The sequence below is a fragment of the Heterodontus francisci genome, chromosome 13 (genome assembly GCF_036365525.1).
Source record: "Heterodontus francisci isolate sHetFra1 chromosome 13, sHetFra1.hap1, whole genome shotgun sequence".
Taxonomy (NCBI): domain Eukaryota; kingdom Metazoa; phylum Chordata; class Chondrichthyes; order Heterodontiformes; family Heterodontidae; genus Heterodontus; species Heterodontus francisci.
In genome coordinates, this window is record NC_090383.1 from 80,033,355 (window position 1) to 80,058,377 (window position 25,023).

Sequence of the window (25,023 nt, forward strand, 5' to 3'; positions counted from 1 at the left end):
AAATATACGATTCTGATTGTGGTGGGAGTGACGCACTGATAATTCAATCCCATCGCTCCACAGATCGCCTAACATATCATTTAAAAACTTTCCAAATTAAAGAGCCAGCCAAATTGTACCATCTATTACCCCCCCCCGGATGAGGCTAACCAAACCAGATGTCTTTACATCAATAAATTAACTCTTCAATTAGAAGAACTAAATTCTTAAAGGCTATGAAGATATCAACAACATTTGAAATAGAAAAAATTAAGAGTCCTTGCAAATTTACAGTCCAATGTTGCTTAAAGTCCTCACAGGATGTTGCTCGAAGTCCTCACAGGATGTTGCTCGAAGTCCTCACAGGATGTATGCTCGAAGTCCTCACAGGATGTATGCTCGAAGTCCTCACAGGATGTTGCTTTCCTTCTCCAGCGAATTTCAACAATTAATGACTGGCAAACGCTTTCAACAGAATCACTTCAGAGTTTTTGAGGGATAGAAGATTGTCACAGTCTAATTTCCCTTCCTTCAATTTAAATTACCAGCGATCTCTGTTTTGGCTTGACACTTTTGTTTTAGAATTTTGAGAGAAAATAATAAACAGACTAAAATCCTCTTCCTTCAGTTTAATTGTTGAGAGCTCTTTTTCAGGTGTGCTCATGATAGTTGTGTCCTCTGTGTCTATGTCTTCTGACTGTTAGAACAAACTGTCTCACTAAAAGCCAGTTCAAAACTGAATTAAAACAAATGTATCGCATCAGGCTCACTCCCAGTGGCTATATCTATGGTAACGAGAATGCACCCTTTGAATCACAGTCCCCAAATGGCTGTTTCTAACGGCAACCAAAAATGCACCTTTCTATAACTCCTGAGGCTTGCTGGCTCTTAAAGCAATACTGATCCCTTGCAAGCCTTAAAGGCAAACCGCATATTCCCGAAAAAACTACAGGACTGTGACATAACTTCACTCCTGAAAGGTCTTGGTCGAATGGTTAGACCATGTCCCCTAGTCCTAGATTCCAAAATCAGCAGAAACAGTTTTGCTTTATCTACCCTATCTCCCCTTAATTTTCTAAATATTAAGGAATACAACCCTAGTTTATGAAATCTCTCCTCCTAATTAAACCTGAGAGTCCAGGTATCATTCTAGCAAATCAATGCTGTACTCACCGCCAATATATACTTCCTCAAGTGTGGTGGCCTGAATTGAATGCAGTACTCCAGCTGTAGTCTAACCAGGGCTTTGTACAGCTGTAACATGACATCTAACCCCTTGTATTCTGCTCCTCTAGGCATAAAGTTCAGCATTCCATTCGCCCCTTTGATTATTTTTTATGTTCATGACATTTTAACAATCTATGTCCATGTATCCCAAAGTCTCTTTGGGCCTCCACTAATTCTAGTTTTTCACCATTTAGGAAGTCCTCTGATTTATCCTTTTTAGGTCCAAGGTGGATGACCTCACACTTCCCAATATTGTAACCTATTTTCTACAGTTTTTCCCATTCATTTAATCTATTAATATCTCAGGAATTTTATGCTTCCATCTACACTGCTTACATTGCTGCCTAACTTTATGTTATCAGCAAACTTGAATATGTGGCTCTCTATCCCATTATCTAAATCATTAATGGCCAATTAATGGCCAACACAGATACTTGTGGGACAGCACTAGTCATATTCTGCCAATTTGAGTACCTGTCCATTATCCCTACTTTCTGTCTCCTGTTGCTCAGCCAATCTCCTAACCAGGTGAATAATTTGCCCTCAGTTCCATGAGATTCAACTTTAGCTAATATGAGAGACTTTATCGAGTACCTTCTGAAGTCCATATAAATAACATCTATAGATATTCCCCTGTCCAATATTTTAGTCACTTGTTCACAAAATTCAAATCAGGTTCATCCAACATGACCTACCCTTGACAAATCTATACTGGCTCTCTCTGATCTGCTGAAAATTTTAGAAACATAGAAACATAGAAAAATAGCAGCAGGAGTAGTCCATTCAGTCCTTCGAGCCTGCACTGCCATTCAGTACGATCATGGCTGATCAGCCAAACTCAATACCCTGTTCCCGCTTTCTCCCCATATCCCTTGATCCCTTTAGCCCTAAGAACTATATCTAACTCTTTCTTGAATATATTTAATGATTTGGCCTCAACTGCTTTCTGTGGTAAAGAATTCCACAGGTTCAACACTCTCTGGGTGAAGAAATCCCTCCTCATCTCAGTCCTAAATGGCTTACCCCTTATCCTTAGACTGCGATCCCTGGTCCTGGACTCCCTCGCCATCGGGAACATCCTTCCTACATCTAGTCTGTCAAGTCCTGTTAGAATTCTGTAGGTTTCTATGAGATCCCCTCTCATACTTCTAAACTCTAGCCTAATCGACCCAATCTCTCTTCATTCGTCAGTCCTTCCATCCCAGGAATCAGTCTGGTGAACCTTCGCTGCACTCCCTCCATAGCAAGAACATCCTTCCTCAGATAAGGAGACGAAAACTGCACACAATACTCCAGATGTGGTCTCACCAAGGCCTTGTATAATTGCAGCAAGACAACCTTGCTCCTGTACTCGAATCGTCTCGCTTGAAGGCCAACATACCATTTGCCTTCTTAACTGCCTGCTCTGCACCTGCATGCTTACTTTCAGCGACTGGTGCACAAGGACACCCAGGTCTCGCTGTACCTCCCCCTTTCCCAATCTATCGCCATTCAGAAATAATCTGCCTTTCTGTTTTTGCCACCAAAGTGGATAACCTCATATTTATCCACATTATACTGCATTTGCCATGTATTTGTCCACTTACTCAACCTGTCCAAATCACACTGGAGCTTCTCTGCATCCTCCTCACAGCTCACACTCCCACCCAGCTTTGTGTCGTCTGCAAACTTGGATATATTGCATTTAATTCCTTCAGCTATATCATTAATATATATTGTGAATATCTGAGGTCCTAGCACTGATCTCTACGGTACCTCACTAGTCACTGCCTGCCACTCAGAAAAAGACCCATTTATTCCTACTTATTTTCAAGGTGTTCAGCCACTACACCCTTAATTATAGACTCTAGTAATTTTCTGACAACAGATGTCAGGTGAACCAGCCTGTAATTTCCTTCTCTCACCTTTCTTAAATAGCAGAGTTCCACGGAACAGTTCCTGAATCAATAGAACTTTGGAAGATTATAGTTACGGAATCAGCAATATTCTCACATACTTCCTTTAAAATCCTGGGATAAAAACCATCTGGTTCCAGGGATTTGTTACTCTTTAGTGTCATTATTTTCTTCATTGCTGATAATTTGTTTGCGTTAATTTTGGTGACTCCCCATCCCTGATTCAATATTAGTTTCTTTGGAATGTCGAGCATGCTATTCTCTTCCCCTACAGTAAATACTGATGCAAAGTAATTATTTAACAGGTCCACCATTTCCTTAATTTAATTTATATCACCATTGTCAGTTTTTATGGGGCCCAAACTGCTCTTAACCACTGTATTTTTCCTAATTGTAAAAGTTTTTGATATCCTTTGCAAGTTTCTTTACACACTCCCTTTTGCAGCTCTTATCCTTTGTTTGGTCACCATTTGCTGTTCTTTGTATCTCACCCATTCACTTGGATATGTGCCCATTCACTTGGATATGTGCTATTTGTTACATTTTTGTATGCTTTTTCTTTTAGTTTTATCCTGTTGCTTATCTCTTTCGTCATCCACAGCTTTTTTGCCAAGTAGAACTCTTTCCCCTTAGGGATATAAGTGGTTCTGTATCACATAACTTCTTATTTGAACAGCTCCCACTGATCTTCTGTCACTTTACCCATCAACAGATTTGTTCAGTTTCCGATGGGCCTGATTATAACTCTGTGCAAGTGGGCGGGTTTTGAATGGGTTAAAATTGGGCCCTGTGGACAGGTTTTGTCTCATCCTGTTGAAGTCAACCTTACATATATCTAGAATCTTAGCAGCTGTTTCGCCCTTCTCCCTTTCAAATACAACACTGAACTCAATCACATTATTATTATGGTTGTTATTAGATAAACGTTTACGCACTGTTAGACTGCAAACTAAATTTGACTCCTTACTCATTATTAAAGACATACTGGGCTGGATTAAACGACGGGCGGACGGGAGCTGGCCACTGACGTAAGAGTTGGTGGCGAACCCACATCTGCCCAGCCCGGGGATCCGACCTGCATTTTACTGGTCTCCGGGCTTTAAATGTTCAGAGGTGGGACTTGCACCTGCTTGAGGAAGTCCCACCTCAATGAGCTGCCGGCCAATCATTGGCCGGCAGCTGTTAGTCCCAGCAGCATCACCAGGAGCCGTGGCCACTGCTGGGACTGCAGCCCAGCCAAGGACATGGAGCCGGGACCGAGGTAAGTTTGGTTTGCCTCACCGGGCAGATAAGTTGCGGCCTGGCAAGGCAAGGGTGGTCGTTTGGGGGGAAGGGGGCATCTTGGGGTCCTGGGGGCAGTTGGGGAAGCAGGGGCGGCCCTCAATCGGGCACAGGGTGATTGATTGTCAGGCACCCCCCCCCTCCCTCGGTGCGCTGGAAGGCCACCAGGTATTGCTGGGTAGCCTTTCATGTCTATCAGATGCCCACTTGCCACAGGTCTTTGACTGACAGAAATTAACACTCAGATAGATTGTTTATCTCAGGCTGTAACATCAAATCAGACACTGATCCTATAGTCCTGGCAAAAAGGCAATGCAACTGGAACTCCTTGGGCAATATGCCAACATAGTACAGAGAGCTGAATTCATGCTAAAGACAACCCATCATCACTTCCTTGTGTAATGTGATTTAAATGCCAGCGGCAACCATGAATAATCAAAGACATTTTGCCATGGGGAAAAAAATAAGCAAAAATACAAAATGGAGGATTACCTAGCAAAACCAACTAATGCCTGGAGCAAAATGCAGCAAAGAGGGAAATGAAGACTGAAAAAATATGCAACAGAAACCACTTTATGAAGTACTTCTGAATCTGCCAGGTGCAGGGTGCAGGGACTCAGTATGCACTCTATTTTTAATTTGGGAGGTTTGTGTTGTGGTGGAGCTTCACCTTAATGCATGAAATTTGATATGGAATATTTTATTGTTATTTAAGGATTGAAATGAGTCTACATATACCATTCGCACAACTTTAGTTTTTGCTCCAAATCATCCATTAAAAAATAAAGCACTCTGTGAAAAGTTACATGCCTGGTACTTGAACTGACACCGGCTTTGGAAAAAACATGTGCAAAAGCACAATAATTGAGTACAGTTACCAAATGGTACCACCCAGAGAATGCAGGAGTTCCAAACTTAGATTTGTGCCATGTTTGTTGAGCTTCACAAAAACATGCAAACGTGAGTAGAACACTCATCTTTGCCTTGCTCCAGATACCAGCAGATTTCTTGCTATTTTACAATCAGATGAAAAGAACCTGAATGACGGTATTGAGTGGATCAATAACTTCACTCCATGCAACTTTCACCTCTGCTTTGTACTGCAGGGTGGCCTTCTGCCCCTAATAAATTCACCCTCATTTGGCCTCTAACTCTTTAGCATTAAAGGAAGTAGGCTTCACTGTGCCATTGTGAACCATATCCTTTTCTACCAGTACCACAAATTATTCTTTAATGGAAAGCTGCAGCTTTTTAAGAGTTGCTAGCAGATAGTACACTTTAGCGAAGTATGCTAAACACCAAGTTCTCTGGGCTTATCTATTCAAATAAAGAGGAGGGACTTGTTGTAAATTCATCATAGCTACCGATGTGCGACTGGCACAGCTGAGTCTGTGTTATGGATCAGCTCAATTCCATTTTTGCTATTCTCACAAAATTAGTGCTATGATGTCAATAAATAGCTCAACCAATGGTTTGGAAAAGGATATGGATTAAAGGCCACAAAAGTCAGCTCCTCAGCATCTTTTTTCTCGATGCTATGAGTGCTGATTTGGCTTCCAGATGGCATTTGTGGCGCACGTACATACTTCTGGTGCAATCCGCGCCAGATGCCATTTTGCTGAGGGCGTTAGCACACATGCAAGGAGCGTCTGCCATAAACATGCAGAGTAGATAGATTGTGATGTCAAACAGCATGTGATGCTGATTTGATGCCAGAGCTGCCATTTTGGAGCTTAACACTCCAGCTATTGCCCTCTGTTAAACACACACAGCCAAATACTGTGGGAGGGTTTAAATTCCAGCCCAAGATTTCACTGAACAACAGAGCAGGCTCAAGGGGCTAAATGGCCTACATCAGTTCCTATTTTATATCAAAATAAACATCACGGGCTACTTCACAGCTTTCTATTTTATCTATGAGCAATGTTAATGAAGAAGTGCTCTGTGGCCCTGTACATTCTTTTATATCTGTAGTAGAGTACAGCCTTCTTATTATCATACCCAATTTATCAGCCAATTTATTTAAGTAGGTTATGACATAAAGCAGGCTTATAAAATAAATGGATACGGGTAGGAGCAGAACTAAAATTGAAATAAAAAGGAAATCAAGGAAAATGAGAACAGACAGATGCACAGGATAGAGGTTAAATAAACTACTGAGAAAGAGAGGGTTGTAGAAATGTTGAAAAGCAGGTGTGAAAATATTTTTAACAATTCAATGGTCAGCACTTTTCACATGCTAATATATTCATAGGAATAATCATCCCATAATTCACACATAAGTTAGATATGAAATAATTTGGTTGTGCATGTGATATTACATTGAACTTAGTTGTGGCTAAGTCTGGAGCTTTAAAATAGATAAACAGGTTCTATTATGACATAAAGCTGGATAGTCATACATAAATGAATAGAAAATAGTTTAGTGCTCTGAAATTACGCATTTTTAAAAAACAAGATGACAAACAGATTACGACATAAAATATTATTTTATAAATAATTAAAAATTATCATACAGTTTCAGCCATGGGTTAATCTCAATCAAGCCCTTTTATGGAATGCTGCTAAGCAAATTAGATACTATAGCTACACCGCAATCTGAAAATACTATTCTCAATTGTGGTTTCAAAGAGCACAAACATACCGAGGAAACTGAAGGCAATTCACAGAATCGGGATGTTCCAGGGGGCTATTATTGGCCATTCCAAAAACACTTGTGCAGTCTCTAGCAAAATACTGCCAATCTAGCCACTCAGAGTCTCTGGTCTTTTTCCTTTGAATCTGAACAACTTCTGGCTGAGGGCTACTAAACTGCAAAATAATATAGAAAACCTACGATGTAAAAGGGAAACAAAATTTTAATTAATTTTGTGAATTTGCACAAACATTTTAATACTATTAAAGTTGCGAACATTGTTGAAGATGACGACATATTCCATAAAACTGCCTTTTCATAAAAATTAGCCTAAAGATCTATCATTGAATGGCCCACATTTCCAGTTGTACTAGGCCCCTGCCACTTATGGGATTCGTCAGTCAGTCTTGTAAGGGGTCATGGAATAAGGCCAATGATGTCAAGGTCAGTGCTGGGTGTGGAGATGCCCTATGAATTTCAGGACCAATGACTATGGTGGCCAAATGCGTTTGTCTGTTCTTCTGTATTCACTATAATTTCAGTTGTTCATTCACACAAGAAAAGATTACACTTCCTACTATTGGTAACATTCTCCTGTATCTGTTTGAATTAAATTATCTTCCATATAAACACAGGAATTTCTTGCAAAATACAGAGGAATATCACCTCAGGATACTAACTGTTAAAGAGGTTTTCATCATGCACAGCCACCTTGATCATTCCCTACTCTGCCATTTATTAAGGCCTTGTACTCCCAAGTGGGGGAGGCATTAGTGACAAGGGAGCAGAGTCTACAGCAGGCACCAAAACTATGGCTTCAAATGAAGGAAATGATAATTCATTCACGTGAAGGGAAAATCTGTTTTAAACATCCATAACAATAAGAAGAACTTTAATGAAGGCTAAACCACATGAACTGCAGGCTGAGAAACAGGAAGATAAAAGCAAAATACTGCGGATGCTGGAAATCTGAAATAAAAACAGAAAGTGCTGGAAATACTTAGCAGGTCTGGCAGCATCTGTGGAAAGAGAAGCAGAGTTAACGGGATATGGATTTGAATCCCACTACGGCAGATGGTAAAATCTGAATTCAATTAATAAATCTGGAATTAAAAGCTAGTCTCATGGTGACCATGAAACCATTGTCGCTTGTCGTAAAAACCCAACTGGTTCACTAATGTCCTTCAGGGAAGAACATCTGCCATCCTTACCTGGTCTGGCCTTCATGTGACTTCAGACCCACAGCAATGTGGTTGACTCTTAAAATGCCCTCTGAAATAGTCTAGCAAGCCACTCAGTTCAAGGGATGGGCAATAAATGCTGGCCTAGCCAACAATGCCCACATCCCACAAATGAATAAAAAAAAACCACTAGCTTCTTTAGTCTTGCAACCAAACCTCTAGTCACCTCAAGGCAATCAACCACTTTTTACACTCTAATTTTCCTTCTGACTTTCTCTTCTTCTGAAAGTAGTAGTGCATAGTTCTATAGGCAAATCACTATCTCGAGCTCCACCTGAGTGGCCATCTTTCATGTGTAACACTGGCCAGAATCTGTCAGGGGGTATTCTAATATGTAACTCATGACAACCAAACTGTTTTATTCGCTTAAAATGCCCAATCAAGTAATTTTTTTAAAGCATTCACATGATGTGGGTGCCACTGGCAAGCCCATCCCTAATTGCCCTTGGGAAATTGGTGATGTGCTGCCTTCATGAATTGCTGCAGTACGTGTGGTGAAGGTACTGCCTTAGTGCTGCTAGGAAAGGAATTACAGTGGCGATGAAAGAATAGCAATATACTTTCAAGTCAGGATGGTGTGTGATTTGAGAGGAACCTGGAACTGGTGGTGTTCCCATGTGTCAGCTGCCCTTATCATTCTAAGTGGTAGAGGTTGCAGGTTTGGAAGGTTCTATCAAAACAGCCTTGGCAAGTTGCTGCAGTATATCATGTAGATTGTGGACACTGCTGCCTTGGTGTGCCAGTAATGGAGAGAGTGAGTTTTTAAGGTGGTGGAAGGGATGCCAATCGAGTGGGTTGCTTTGACCTGAATGATGTCAAACTTCTTGCATGTTTTTGAGCTGCACTCATCCAGGCAAGTGGACAGTATTCCATCACACTCCAGACTTGTGCCTTGTAGATGGTGGAAAAGGCTTTAGGGAGTCAGGAGGTGAGTCACTTACCTCAGAACACGCAGCTTCTGACCTCCTGTAGTAGTCAGAGTATTTATTTCGCTGGTCCAGTTATGTTTCTGGTCATTGGTAACACTAGGATGTTGATGGTGGGGGATTCGGTGATGGTAATACTGTTGAACATCAAGGGAGATGGTTAGAATCTCTCTTGTTGGAGATGGCCATTGCCTGGCACTTGTGTGGCACGAATGTTACTGGCAACTTATCAGCTCAAGCCTGAATGTTGTCCAGGTCTTGCTGCATGCGGGCACAGACTGCTTTATTATCTGAAGAGTTGCAGACGGAAGTGGATACTGTGCAACCATCAGTGAACATCTCCACTTCTGACCTTATGATGGAGGAAAGATCATTGATGAAACAGCTGAAGATGGTTGGGCCGAGGACTCTGCCCTGAGGAACTCCTGCTGTGATGTCCTGGGGCTGAGATGAATGGCCTCCAACAACCATAACCATCTTCCTATGTGCTGGTTATGACTCCAGCCAGCGGACAGTTTTCCCCCTAATTCCCATCAATTTCTGTTTTACTTGGGTTCCTTGGTGCCACACTCGGTTAAATGTTGCCTTGCTGTCAAGAGCAGTCACTCTCACCTCAACTATGGAATTCAGCTCTTTTGTCCTTGTCCATGTCCATGTCTGGACCTAGGCTGTAATGAAATCCAACTACAAGGTTAGGTTGGAGAAGCTGAGGTTGCTCTTCTTGGAGCAAAGGAGATTGAGGCAAGATTTGATAGAGATGTACAAGATTATGACAGATTTAGACGAAGAAAATTTGTTCCCATTAGCTGATGGTACAAGGACTAGGGGACACAGATTTAAGGTTTTGTGCAAGAGATGCAGGGAAGATGTGAGGAAGAATTTTTTTTTACACAGCAAGTGGTAATGACCTGGAACTCACTGTCCACGAGGGTGGTGGAAGCAGAGACGATCAATGATTTCAAAAGGAAATTGGATGGGCACCTGAGGGTTTACATGTCATTTATATCAGTAATAAAACATTTTATTTTGCACAGTTTTCATCATATCAATCATCTTTTACTTCATTTTCTAATGAAAGCCAACAGGTTGGGACATATTTGACATTTAGGGGGATGTTAAACTAAGGCCTTGTTTCTCAGGTGGATATAAAAGATCCCATGACACTTTCTCTGGCGGCACAGTGGCGCAGTGGTTAGCACCGCAGCCTCACAGCTCCAGGGACCTGGGTTCAATTCTGGGTACTGCCTGTGCGGAGTTTGCAAGTTCTTCCTGTGACTGCGTGGGTTTTCGCTGGGTGCTCTGGTTTCGTCCCACCGCCAAAGACTTGCAGGTGATAGGTAAATTGCCCCTAGTGTAGGTAGGTGGTAGGGAATATGGGATTACTGTAGGGTTAGTATAAATGGGTGGTTCTTGGTTGGCACTGACTCGGTGGGCCGAAGGGCCTGTTTCAGTGCTGTATCTCTAAATAAATAAACTGTTATGAGTGGCATGGACAGAGTGGATAGTCAGAAGCTTTTTTCCCAGGGTGGAAGAGTCAATTACTAGGGGACATAGGTTTAAGGTGTGAGGGACATAGGTTTAAGGTGTGAGGGGCAAAGTTTAGAGGGGATGTGCGAGGCAAGTTCTTTACACAGAGGGTGGTGAGTGTCTGGAACTTGCTGCCGGGGGAGGTGATGAAAGCAGGTACGATAGCGACGTTTAAGAGGCATCTTGACAAATACATGAGTAGGATGGGAATAGAGGGATACAGTCCCCGGAAGTGTAGAAGGTTTTAGTTTAGACAGGCATCAAGATCGGCGCAGGCTTGGAGGGCAGAATGGCCTGTTCCTGTGTTGTACTGTTCTTTGTTCTTTGTTCATTTTATCGCATAGATTCAATCATTTCAACATACTCATTTAAAAAGAAATTAAAATGGTCTTTTCAAACTAACATTATTCGATTTACCTCATATTGCCCATTCTGCAAATCAACAGTTATGCTGATTCCATTTTCCAATTGACCAAAATCGGTAAACACAGAGGAGACCCAAGATGTCCCAATGTCCTCATCATTGATGTAATCTAATGGATGACCTTCCAAATTCAGTCGAAGCATCCGGTCAGTAGTTGTGTCATCAGCACCATTTGGAATGCAGTACCTTTGTACAAGTGGATGAACCCGTGGATGGGTCCCTGGGCAGCGACAATTTGACTGGGTGTTTATGTACGGTAATTTACCAGAAAACACTTCAAGAATTTCTCTGTCATATAAAAAACAACAATGAAGTAAACAAATACAAATTTAGAAGGCAAAATAAATAACATGCAATATCATTTAAATGGCTTTTTGCCTTTATCTCATTAATTCACATATTTGATCAAATGTTAATGCCAATGATTAGACAGCACCAGACAACTACTGAGATGTATTTACCTGTTTGTGAGAGCTGTTTGATAGAACCGTAAATCTTGCATTCTACCAATGAACTGCTCAGAGCCTGTGAAATAGTAATCAAAAAAGTCAATATGATTAAACGGTATTCGCCAAATAGGCACTGGGTAGAGCACCGAGTTAGCAAATTGAGGGAGGGTTTATTGTGAATTATGTACTTCTTAATGGGTTTATTCTGTTACAAATCTTATTGCCAATGGTATGCAACTCAAGTTATCAACCAAACAAGATTTTCAAAAAATACTGGGAGTGAATGCCCTTAATCTTCCTTGCTACTTGTATTATTGGTAGCTGTTTACTTATTGTTAATTGTTTGTTTTCACTTTTCCTGCTTTTGATAGGTAGGTTCCTTACATTTCTAGTTATCATTTGTTGTTGTTTAATGAATATGAAAATTGTATTTGAGCCAAACAATCACCACAGTGAAATACAAATTTGCACTTGTGGCAAGTATGACATCAAAAGCAGGTTGCCGGAAGTGTGACAGACAAAGTGGGGGAGAAATAGGTTAAGGCCAGCTTTCAGCAGAGAACCAGCGGCATGTCAGCATTGACTGAGTCCTCTGGAGGAGATGGTGCTGTGACTCTGAGGCCGTCGCATCCAACACCACTGAGAACATTCAGGATGATGGTGTGTTCTTGCCTTATGCTCCTTCTCACATCCCACCTCACCCTCATCCAGCTATTGGCATGAAGTGCAAGCTGCAGATGGTGTGACCATGGACATCTTGCTTTCATCTCCTCCCTTCATCCCAATCCACCCCTTCTGCATTTCTCCTTTCAGATACTCAAAAACTGCTGGCTGGCCAAACGCTGTAGCCTCATGCATGAAAGGTGAGAGTGCCACACCAGACCTCTGATGAAGAAGCACTGTCACTTGATCTGACACTCTCAGTCACCAGCTCAGATACTGGCACTGCATGAACGTTAGAGGATAGTATAGAATTGGGATTAGCACGTGGTGAGTCATCGGGCATGAGTGGGCTACAGGCTAGGGGGCAAGGACTGCGTAGGTGCCAGCTCCCCAGAGAGCGAGCTCACAGATTAGTTCTGCTGCAGAGGACTCAGATGAGGACTTAGAGTCATAGACTGGAATTTTACACCCCACTCCCCCACCCCACCTCCCCCCCCGCCAACCGCAGGAATGGCCTGGAGGGATGGGTGGGTGAAAAATTGAGTGGGACACTGGGAGTGCCGTTCCCGTCACCTTCCCAACCCGATGCAATTTTACGAGCACAAGCCATCCCCACTGGAGCACCTCCACCGCACCCCACCCCTTCACCCCCACCAAGCGACACCCCCCTGCCTCGCTGGAGCCCAGCCGATTTTCCCCAGCGAAGCCTAACACACTTAGCTGCATTCTGGAGCCTGATCCATGTTGCCGCTGCTAGCTGGGTGTAGTCCCAGCACTGGTCACTGCTCCCGGTGGCGCTGCTGGGACTGAAGAGCTGCTGGCCTGCTGATTGGCCGGCAGCTCAGAGGCGGAACTTCCTGACTCAGAGGGGCAGAAGTCCCGCCTGAGGCTAATTAAAGGCCTGGGCTTCCAGGCCCAGCAAAAGCAGACTTGCAACCGGCTTTTTCTGCCGGTGGGTGAGCCTCCAGCTCGACGTAAAATTCCGGCCATACATTCATTTACGGCACAGAAGGAGGCTATTCGACCCATCAAGTCCATGCTGGTTCTCCACAGAGCTATGCAGACAGTCCCATTCCCTGGCTCGATCCCCGTAGCCCCCCAAGTCTATTTCTCTCAGGCGGCCATCTAATTTCCTCTTGAAATCATAGATCATTTCCACTTCCGCTTCCACCACCCTTGTGGGCAGTGTCATGCTAGGCCCCCACCTGCCAAGAATGAGGCACATTAATTTTGTCATGAACATTGATTTTAAACTGTTACTGGAGTGAAGAAAGGACTTGTTAAATAGATCAGCCGTAATTGGAAAAGACATTTGCATATTAGCAGACAGTGTTTGGAAGGACAAAGGACCATTTCCTGACAAATTCAACTCACCAATGGACCTTGATCACCAGGTATTGTGTGTAAGAGGAGCATTCCAGAGACTGCTTAGGTGATACAATCCAAGTCCTGGTCTGACCAGTTAGTCACAAGACTAACTTGCTTGGCAACCTGGATTTTTCTGAATTGTGCGAACAGTTTGAACTGACAGTGTCTGTTTGCTCCTGGACGAAGAAGATCTCTCCTGTCTGCTACCATCTCTTTCTCACAAGCCTCTGAGTCCACTGGACACATGAACCCCAACAGAGAAAAGTCCCCTACAGCGAACAAGGTTTAAGAAGCATACTGGGCCTCAACGAAAAGCAAGAACTACCTACAATCAAGGACTCTACAGTGAACTCAAAGAACCGTAACAAAAACTCGTCAGATATTGCCTCAAACTTTTCACTTTATTTTTCTTCTGCTCTTTTCTGGCTCGAGTTGCATGTGTGTATTGCGTATGCATGCTAGCGTGGGCGCATCGTGTATCCGTAGGCGTCACCCGAATTAGAGTTTAAATTCAAGTTTAATAAATTTCAACTTATCTTCTTTAGACCTAAGAAAACCTGTTTGTGCTGATTTCTTTGCCTTATAATTGGAAAGCGGTGAACAAGGATTCACCAAGAGGGAGCTAAAAACACGGTGTTTTAAAAATTAAACCCTGTTACAGTAAGACCAGGTAAAGGCTGAAAGAGAATCCTAGACCTCTTTCTCACTGGGTCGTAACAACAGCCAGTTCCAGGCCATTACCACCCACTGCATAATAAAAAGCTTCCTCATATTCCCCCTGCATATTTTGCTCAAAACCTTCAATCTGTGTCCTAGTCCTTGTACCATTTGCTAATGGGAAGAGATTTTCCTTGTCTAACTTATCTAAGCCTGTCATAATCTTGTACACTTCTATTAAATCTCCCCTCAATCTCATTTGCTCTAAGGAGAACAAACACAGCTTTTCCAAACTAAAGTTGTCACTAAAATCTTCCATCCCTGGAACGCTTCTGACAAATCTCCTCAGCACCCTCTCAAGGATCCTCATATCCTTCCTGAGGTGTGGTAACCTGAACTGGATGCAATACTCCATTTGGGGCCTAACAAGAGCTTTATAGAGGTTCAGCATAACTTCCCTGCTTTTGTACTCAATGCCTCTACTTATGAAGTCAAAGTTCCCAAATGCTTTACTTACCACTCTCTCAATATGTCCTGTCACCCTCAAAGATCAATGTAAATGCACCCCAGGTCCCTCCGTTCCTGCACACTCTTTAGAACTGTGTAATTAAGTAGATATTGCCTCTCCCTAATCCTTCTGCCAAAATGCAACACCTCACACTTGTCAGTATTAAATTCCATCCGCCACTTCTCTGCTAGCCTATCTATGTCCTGTTACAGGCGGTTCATATCATCCTCACTGTTTGCTGCATCTCCAAGTTTGGTGTCATCAGCAAAATTTGAGATTCTACTCTGTATTCCAAGATCCAAGACATTTATATATAGCAAAAATATATCGCAAAAAAAGCACTGACTCTTGGGGAACACCACTGTTTACCATTCTCCAGTCTGAAAAGCAACCATTTACTACGACTTATGGGGTGGCATACAGGAGAACATTGATGGGCCTGCAAACTGAGGTGCTTGGTGCATTGGCAGGCTTACCAAAGAATCTCTTGTAACTGTTCAGGAACATGGAGGACAGGCACCAACCCCACACAGGGCTTCATGCAGAGATCCCAACTTTTCCAGCGTGAAAGTGGTGGCCAATTCCACGATGGCACTTGCACACCCTCCCTTGGCCGATGTTTCAGCTTTCACTGCAGTATAGGCAGAAGCCACCCAACATCTGAGTGCTGCAGTGGAAGCTCAGACTGAGGTCATGAGATCCAGATTTTACTCGCTCCTAATGACACGAGTTCTGGGGACCATTCCTTTGGTCCCTAATGGCAGCGTCCTGCCACCCAACATTGAGCTCCTACATGTTGGCTAATTATCACTTCCCATTAGTTTCAAGCAGTAACCTGACTGTTCCTATGTAGATGAAACTAGGGAATTAAAATCTCCTGGGTCTCAAATTGCCACGGTTAGGACAGTTTGATACACAATTCCCGCCCTGAGTTAATATTGGAACTCAACTCTCTTTAATCTCTCTCATCTCCTCATTTCTCTCCAGATTCCTGCTCTGACCCTAGTCTCTCTCTTTCTCTCTCTCTCTGGCCAAGAAATTTACTTACTGCCAGGAACTAGCACAAATCAGGTTTCATGTTTTGAATACTCGCCCAAGGACACCAGCCCAAAGCTCGTTGAAAATTGAACCTCTGGCCTCATCAACATAAAACCAGCAAGCCGCAATGCCAATCGACCATTCCAATGGACTGTTGGGACCTAAAGAAACTTGTCTGGCTTCAAATCCGAGCTAGCCCATAGATATATTCTTGGATGGGGGCCGGAGGGGGGGGGTGCGGTGAACAGTAGACAAGGCCTAGCTAGCAGCAGGAGGAGCTCCACATAATAAAAATAAGTTACCTACCTTTTAGTTGACAGCTAGCAGCAGTCCTTTTTAAGGGCTGCTGTCTAGGCGAATGTAGACTAAGCGGAATGTGGACAGTACACGTTCAGTCAGTTTCTAAAAGCAAAATACTGCGGATGCTGGAAATCTGAAATAAAAACAAGAAATGCTGGAATCACTCAGCAGGTCTGGCAGCATCTGTGGAAAGAGAAGCAGAGTTAACGTTTCGGGTCAGTGACCCTTCATCGGAACTGACAAATATTAGAAAAGTCACAGGTTATAAGCAAGTGAGGTGGGAGTGGGGCAAGAGATAACAAAGGAGGTCGAGATTGGACCAGGCCACATAGTTGACCAAAAGGTCAAGAAGCAAAGGCAAAACAATATGTTAATGCTGTGTTGAAAGACAAAGCATTAGTACATATTAGGTGTAAATACACTGAATATTGAACAGCAGCAAGTGCAAACCTGAAAAAAAACAGTGGGTAAGCAAACTGAACAAACAAAGATGAAATGAAATAAATGCAAAAAAAAGATTGTAAAAAATGTAAAAAAGAATGTTAAAAAAAGGAAGAAAAAATAACTAAAAATGAAAGTAAAATGGGGGGCTGTCATGCTTTGAAATTATTGAACTCAATGTTCAGTCCGGCAGGCTGTAGTGTACCTAATCGGTAAATGAGATGCTGTTCCTCGAGCTTGCGTTGATGTTCACTGGAACACTGCAGCAATCCCAGGACAGAGATGTGAGCATGAGAGCAGGGGGGAGTGTTGAAATGGCAAGCAACCGGAAGCTCAGGGTCCTGCTTGCGGACTGAGCGGAGATGTTCCGCAAAGCGGTCACCCAGTCTGCGCTCAGTCTCCCCAATGTAGAGGAGACCACACTGTGAGCATTGAATACAGTATACTACATTGAAAGAAGTACAAGTAAATCGCTGCTTCACCTGAAAGGAGTGTTTGAGGCCTGGGATAGTGAGGAGAGAGGAGGTAAATGGGCAGGTATTACACCTCCTGCGATTGCAGGGGAAGGTGCCCTGGGACGGGGACGAGGTGGTGGGAGTAATGGAGGAGTGGACCAGGGTGTCGCGGAGGGAACGATCCCTTCGGAATACTGACAGGGGAAGGGAGGGGAAGATGCGACTGGTAGTGGCATCACGCTGGAGGTGGCGGAAATGGCGGAGGACGATCCTTTGGATATGGAGGCTGGTGGGGTGAAAAGTGAGGACAAGGGGAACCCTGTCACGGTTCTGGGAGGGAGGGGAAGGGGTGAGGGTAGAGGTGCGGGGAATGGGTTGGACACGGTTGAGGGCCCTGTCAACCACTGTGGGGGGAAATCCTCGGTTGAGGAAAAAGGTCATATCAGAAGCACTGTCATTTCATTTCATCTTTGTTTGTTTAGTTTGCTTACCCACTGTTTTTTTTCAGGTTTGCACTTGCTGCTGTTCAACATTCCGTGTATTTACACCTAATCTGTACTAATGCTTTGTCTTTCAACACACCATTAACATATTGTTTGCCTTTGCTCCGTGACCTTTTGGTCAGCTATGTGGCCTGGTCCAATCTAGACCTCCTTTGTTATCTCTTGCCCCACCCCCACCTCACTTGCTTATAACCTGTGACTTTTCTAATATTTGTCAGTTCCGATGAAGGGTCACTGACCCGAAACGTTAACTCTGCTTCTCTTTCCACAGATGCTGCCAGACCTGCTGAGTGATTCCAGCATTTCTTGTTTTTATTTCAGTCAGTTTCTGTTGGTTTTGGGAGTAATGGTCCTAAAACAAGCATTAGTCCTATGATTAGCATATTCAAGGAGTCGAACACCTGCTTCATGCGGATGTAAAAATAGGGAGAGCAGTACTCAGGTCACATGGATCCACTTAAGTGCTACTCTCCTACTATCCTAGCCTATGAAATATAAAGAATCAGATATTCTGGGTAGGATGTTGTGCAACTGAGGCTGTGGGAAAGAAAACTTTTTTTTGCTTGGCATTCATTAAATCAGGTATATAAATAATTACATTCAAACAGTATAACATGGAGGAACAACCTTACTTCCCTGAAGATATTTTAGAATCTATGCTTCCCAAAACAGCCAGTACCAAACTTACCATTCGAGTCAATTCTGTTTATTTTTATTCAAGTAAAATAACATCAAATGGGCTATGCAAGTAACAGGAAGGTGAGAGTACAGAATGATATGGAATGAAAGTCACAAAACCACTATGTGCAATGTACTTGTCGTACTTGCACTGTGAGCATTGGTCCAGTCTGATTACCAGTAGTTTTAGTGTCTGTCGAAGTTGTGGGGTTAGTACTCTTGTACTGTCATTGCATCAAAGTAACCAGTTAAAGTATAAGTTTACATAACAGTTTTATCACAAAATGATAATTAATTCATGTCATTATCATTAATTTGAAAATATCTCTTCTTAAAAAGAAACTCTGTACTCCACAATCAATTCAAAACCAGTCCTCAGGATTAAAAAAACACATCAATGTGCTTAAGTTCTCCTACTGTGGTTAAACTATTATGTGTTGGACATTTCAAAGACCCAGTTCAACCAGAACTCTTTCACAACTTCTATTAGGCATTAAAGCATATTGATAGTGCAAAACATTCTCACTTAAAAGCATTTTAAACAACAGCAGAAGTCTGGAAACAGATTGAATAGGGTTCAATGGAGCAAAGAACATATTTCTATAGTAACTACTAAGCTCCTTTTTGACTACCTTTAAGAAAATTTGACATTGCGACACAGAGTATGGTTCAGACCACATGTGTTTGTAAACCTGCCACTAATAAGTGTTAACAGAATTCAGCAGCTAAAATGTGGAAATGTGAGGTTGATTTTCAGTTTTTAAAGCTCACCATTCAGACTCTGTCCAATCCGTATAACAGCATTGGTAGTTGCATCTGCAATTTGTTCAGTGAGAAGCTGTGCATCAAAAGCAGTGTTGTCTTCCTCTAAGCCATTTATGAAGAAACTGATTCGAGTGTTCTGTGTCTGAAATAAAACAGATCAATACAAAGGGTCGATCAATCTTCCGCCCATATTTAAAAGAAACATTATTTCTAACTGACCTTCACTTACATGCACCTCAATCTGGTTTTGTTATGTATTAGGGGCCTACATCAATGAAATCCGGAAGAAATGTTTTTCCTTGAGTGAAAACATTGATTTGTTGTAAAGTCACTGCAGCCACCTACAGGTCACACAGGCAGCATGTCAAATCCCTCTCAAATTATATATTCATATGTATTGTAACAAATTAGGGGATGCTGTTACTATCTAATATAATTTCAATACTGTACAAATAGAATTTTAAAAATACATGGTCAGAAATGAATGCCTAACTTTTGATTAAGTCATAACTGTTATTCAATGTATTAACCAATAATTATATTGCCTTTGATCTTAGTTTGAAAGCAATTTCTTATCTTTTTGTGTTCTAATATGAAAGCATTCTACTTCTAAGTAGCTGATTTAATATGTGGTTAAAGAATAACAACAGAATGCAAGTAATTATTATTCCCCTATAAATTCTGATTTGTAGTAATATATTTAGTGACAAGGTACAGCAACAATATTAAGCTGTTACCGAATGTTGAGCAAGACTCTGAAAACCTTTATATTTACACCTAGGAAGCTTTTCAGGCAACATGATCAAGACTTATAAAATATGAAATTGGACTGACAGACTGATACTATTACGGGGAAACACAGTGGACATATACATATATAAAAAAACAGTACATGATCTCAGAATTCTAAAGGTACTGCACTGTAGGTTAACATCACGTGTCAGCCTGAACAGTACCTTGATTGAATCCTCAAACTAAACAGTGAAATTGGCAGGGCAAAAAAACAAGACAAACATAAGGTTGTGAAACAGCTCTCAATATCCTAATGCTGTTGACTCACTGTGAATAAAATTTTTATGAAGAAACTAAGTGAACAAAACTGAAGGATGGCCGCAGATGGAGGAAATAATGGCCTGGAATTTACAGTGGGTGGGGGGAGTGGAGGATTAGCGGTGAACTGTCAGCATTTGCCATCATGAAACTGGCCGCAACTTCAGAATGTCGGCATGTGGAGATTAGCCTGGAAATCCTGAAGTTGGGCTCTGTTACTCAGTGACCACGCCACCCACCCTCAGCCAGCAATCATGAAATCTGCAAGAATTTCAATATCCCCCTTCCTGCAGTTGTGTTAGAAACCTCATAAAAAGTTATAACTTATTCAATCAGGTGTAACTGGGTTTCTAATGGCAATGTTATTAATAAAATTTGATGAACAACAGAACTGGCCCTGAAAAATAATTTTATGTTCGTGGAGTACTGTTAAATGAATAATTAGCATATGTTTTAAGCTAAATTTTTTTAATAATTTTTTTTTAGAATTTGAATATTTTCGCTTCTACCTTCATCCATGTGTAATTCCCAATCTTTAATTTGCTTTATGAATACATTTTTAAAAGTGATTTTATTGCACTCCTTTTTGTTTCCTTTCTGGTGTCTATTAAAATCCTTTATGTGATTGGCTGTTTGGACAACTTGATGACATCACCCCAGTTCCATGCTGAGAATTCCCCAGTAGACAATGCTGCAGTCAGTTGCAGTACCATAAATGAATAAAATAAAATAATAAAAGTACCACTGCATAGTGATAGAGGTGAAATTTTCAACAGAGAAATCACTAGATCTCCCAGCAAGACATACTTCAAGGTAAAGCCTGGCTCGGGGATAAAATTAAAACCCGACCCGAAAACAGCCAACCCGGACCCGACCTGGCCCCGAGTCCTTTAATTTCTTTTAATGCCCGACCCGACCCGAACCTGAATGCTGGACACAGAATACAGACCCAACCCGAACCCGACACATGTAGTCGGCTTTGGTCAGGTTCAGGTTGGGTAGCCAGGCTTTAGCTCATGGTCCTGTTTCCCATTACTGACCCCCGTCCCTCTGCACCCCCCCCCCCCAGGGTCTGAAACACACTGAGACTGGGAGCAGCCCTGACACAGCCCATGGTCCCGCTCCCCATCACTGACCCCCCCGGGTGTGAGACACTGACAGTAGCTGCAGCGCCTTTTCCATCCGGAGAAGACGAAGAAGCTGCTGCTGCTGCTCACCTGGAGCCTCGGGAAAGGATGTTGAAAGGTGGGGCCTGGTGAGGGGCGTGGCTTGGGGAATGGGGTGTGGCCAGTATCTGCATCTGGGCCCATGGTGTGGGGAGGAGGGATTGGTCTGAGCTGAAGCCTGGCTCAGGTATAAATTTAAAACCCGATCCGGGCCCAACCCGACAACAGCCAACCCAAACCCGACCCAGGCCCGAGTCTTTTAATTTTTTTAAATGCCCAACCCAACCCGAACCCGACACATGTAGTTGGGCATGGTCGGGTTCGGGTCGGCTAGCCAGGCTTTACTTCAAGGTCAGTAGCAAATGCCCTTGCTCTGCCGCTGACTGCAAACCCTAGGCAATGTGAACAGATGAATTCCCTAATGAGCACATTTTTGACCTCCCAGCAGAGTAAATTTTTGTCTCTGTTTCCACCCCACTTTGAACAAGTTTTTTTGTCTCCCGTCCCAAAGCCCTGCTAAGCAAGTTTTTGATCCTGGTACCCCATCTCACCCACTCTTCCTCCACCATGAGCAAGTTTTTGCAAAACCAAATGCTTTCCAGCCTGGCCCACCCCTCCACCATCCCTTTGACCTAGAGCTCCTCTCCCACCATTGAGGAGGTACGATGATTCCCAACCCCTTCTGAGTAATATTTTGTGGTTGCTCTCAAGTCCCTCCACCCTGCTGGCAGCATTTCTGCTTCCAACTGGCTATCATTCCCTTCCTCTCCAAACCTCCACTGACTGTAGTTCTGCCTCAGTTTAACAAGAGATGGATGGCCGATTACTTAACCAAATTGCTTCAAGACAGAAGCTAGTCCCAATAGCACACAACAAAAGTCTGAAGCTTATCAGTTCTCTTCCCCTCCAGCCCCACTAAGTTTTGCACCAAACTGATTTTTTTTAGAGCTGTTCCAGCTTGTTAGCCCATTGATGTTCTTCCTTCCCTAACAATGGGGTTCCAGTGGCCTGTTTCAGTTTAGTGGTCTGGCCCACCCTCGCAGTGAGAAAGTTGTTGCTGAGCTCCTCCTTCTGGTTGACACAATCATCTCAGAAGTAATCTGGCATCACACCAACAAGCCTATGGTTTTCTGCTCACTCCACACTGACCTCTTTCAGGAACTTCCTTGATGTTTTACAAACTCCCTCTGTAGACATTTCAGAGTGTCTCACACACATCAGTGTCGAGTCCCACTGGGAATCAATGCAGTAAGAATCCTGAGATTGTATCCATTGACCACAAATTTAAACCGGTCTTTTTCCAATGACATTAACAGACAGCTGAACCTCCCCTCATCACACCCACCCCACAACCTCCACTTACCACCACACCCTGATATGATCTTTTTACTTTTGGCTACTCCCTATTTTCCTCCTTCTCTTCCCGCTGCCCCCTTTCCACTCCTGTGCTTTCATTCCCCTCCCCTCCTCTCCTTCCACCTTCCTTTCTCTCCATCTCTACTCACTTCCTTCCTTTCTTCCTTCATTCTCTGTGATACATTTTTTCAGAATTTTACCACTTATACCTCATTCACAGCAAAGCTAGACTTTCCCTCAGGACCCTTCAAATAATCACTTCAGTCTCTAAGTGTGGAACAGTCCAACTGTAGGTCAATTCTATGCAATACTGATGCTGGTTTGAAAAATACTGATGCTGGTTTGAAAAATACTGATGCTGATTTAACATGATAATGTATATATTTTGCCAGAAAACTAAAAATGCCATTGATCCAATTATTGGTGAGAAGATCCAGTTAACTTTATTCATAGTTCAATTTCTGAATTATTACATGGCATACTCTGCGGCCATGAGATGCCTGCAGACTTATGTCAATGCAATTGAAATTGTGCTTTAATATCTTTCACAATATTTTCATTAAAATGAGCACACATGTCATATTGATGTGTGTGGAGATAAATTGCTGTAACACTGATGCGCACACTGATGGTTATTGCAATATACACAAAAAACTTTCTATTTACTTCATTATACTAAACCGTTTTGCACAATGAATGTATTAGACATGGATGCAAATGCATGGAGGATATAATTTATCTGTTATAACTGGCACAAGTTAAAACAACACCATGTTAATATCACAGAATGGTTAAATCATTCAAATTAAAGCACAACAAAGACCACTCTGTCCACTGTGGCTCAGCTGGTGATGCCTCTTTATCTGGTGCTTTACATTTTAACCCCATTACCATGCTTTTTTCCTGTAATATATTAATTGTATCAGAACCCACAGAATAAAAGAAGAACACAGGGGGAATTTTATGCTCTCTGCCGTGTTGGGTTTGGAGGCAGGGAGGGCATATAATCAGGCAGGATGGTAGCCGGGGAGGGGTGTGGCCCCACCACTTTCCTGCCTCCACCCAAATTAAGTCTGGAGCAGGAAGACCTGTGAACGGCCATCCCACTCCTCCACCATCTGAGGCCCTTAAGCCGGAATTAGCCCAGTGGCAGGCGAGCCTGTCACCGCATGGGAAGCATGCCAAGCAATACCATGTGAGTTGCTTGACGTCTCTGGCGGGGGGTGGTCGCTCGTTAAAAGGCACAGTGCCTGAACAAGGGACCTGGCATCGGGAAGGGCGGGGGACCTTCCGAGAGCCACTCCTCTGCCCTTGCTGCTGACCCCCCTACACCCTCCTCCCCCACAACCCCCACCCTGCGAAACCCCTTCCGCTGAGACTTACCTCTGGCCTGGTTCCAGGGCCTCCGGTGAGCCCAGTACCAGCAGCAACCACCGCCACTGCAGTGGCGCTGTTCAGTGAAAGAGTTGCCAGCGTCTGATTGGCCAGCAGCTCTCAGAAGGCGGGACTTCTGCCGCCATCCACTTACGTGTCTAATTCAAAAAATCTTGATCCGACAGGCCTCCCAAGAGGAGGCAACGCTGGGCTCTTGCCGGCACTTTTGCCAGTGGTCGAGACCCCTGTCGCCCAGATAAAATCCCCGTCATTATGTTGCTGAACATTCTTGCAACTATTCTAAGAGGCAATAATGTAAAAACTTAGGAAAATGAAATAGGGTTGAAAGGAGAGTATTAAGTGGAAAATTAATATAAACTGAAGAAAAATAAACATATTTACTAAAAAAGGAGGAAAATTCAAAAGGGGAATATTTTATGCACCCATTTTCTACGAAGTTAAATATAGATTGATAAAAATTAGCCTTTTCTTTTATATGTTTCAAATGTGTAACTTTTTTAAGTCTTCTGGCCTCCTTGTTAGAATGGTGGCATCAACAATGTAGACAAGCAGCGAGCACTGTGAAGCAGTTTCATTGATTGCAACAGGGGCTTTGGCTTTACACTGCATCCTGACAGTCAATCTGAAGTACCCAAGTCCAGTAAAATACACAACTGACTGGGTATTGACATGCAGTCCCCCAGATGCCAAGACTGAGGCACACATTATTTCACCACATGAACATTAAAACTTAAATTTGTGGCTGGGAAGAAAAGAGGGCCTATCACAAGGAATTGCCAAGCCCCTGAATGGAAAGACATTTGCATGCTAGCAGTCAGTGTTGGAACAAGGGACCCAGTCCTTGCTTCCCCAATACACAAAAAAAGTGGTAAGACTAGTTTTAGTCACATGACTAACTGGCTGTTGGAGTTTTTTGAATTTGAACTTGCTGAGACAAAGAAACTCAGCAAGCTGTTTTCTCCTGGACTGAGAACACCTCTCTGCTGCCTGCTCTCATCTCACTCTCACCAGCTTCAGAAACCATTGAAGACATATGAACCACAAAAGAGAAAAGTCTCCCACAGTGAACAACGTTTAGGAAGAATACTGGGCCCCA

The 25,023-nt window shown here is 42.9% G+C and overlaps 1 protein-coding gene across 1 annotated transcript in view; it reads right to left on the reverse strand.

The window, feature by feature from the left end:
• The window catches only part of ush2a (Usher syndrome 2A (autosomal recessive, mild)), a 1,262,450-nt gene that overhangs the window by 1,113,683 nt on the left and 123,744 nt on the right, over positions 1-25,023 (reverse strand). Inside the window, exons 4-7 of the mRNA XM_068045693.1 lie at positions 18,967-19,102; positions 11,597-11,660; positions 11,129-11,423; positions 7,027-7,214 (exon numbers count right to left, since the gene is read on the reverse strand). Of these exons, the coding sequence (XP_067901794.1) occupies positions 7,027-7,214; positions 11,129-11,423; positions 11,597-11,660; positions 18,967-19,102 (683 nt within the window). The remainder of the gene's footprint in view (positions 1-7,026; positions 7,215-11,128; positions 11,424-11,596; positions 11,661-18,966; positions 19,103-25,023) is intronic.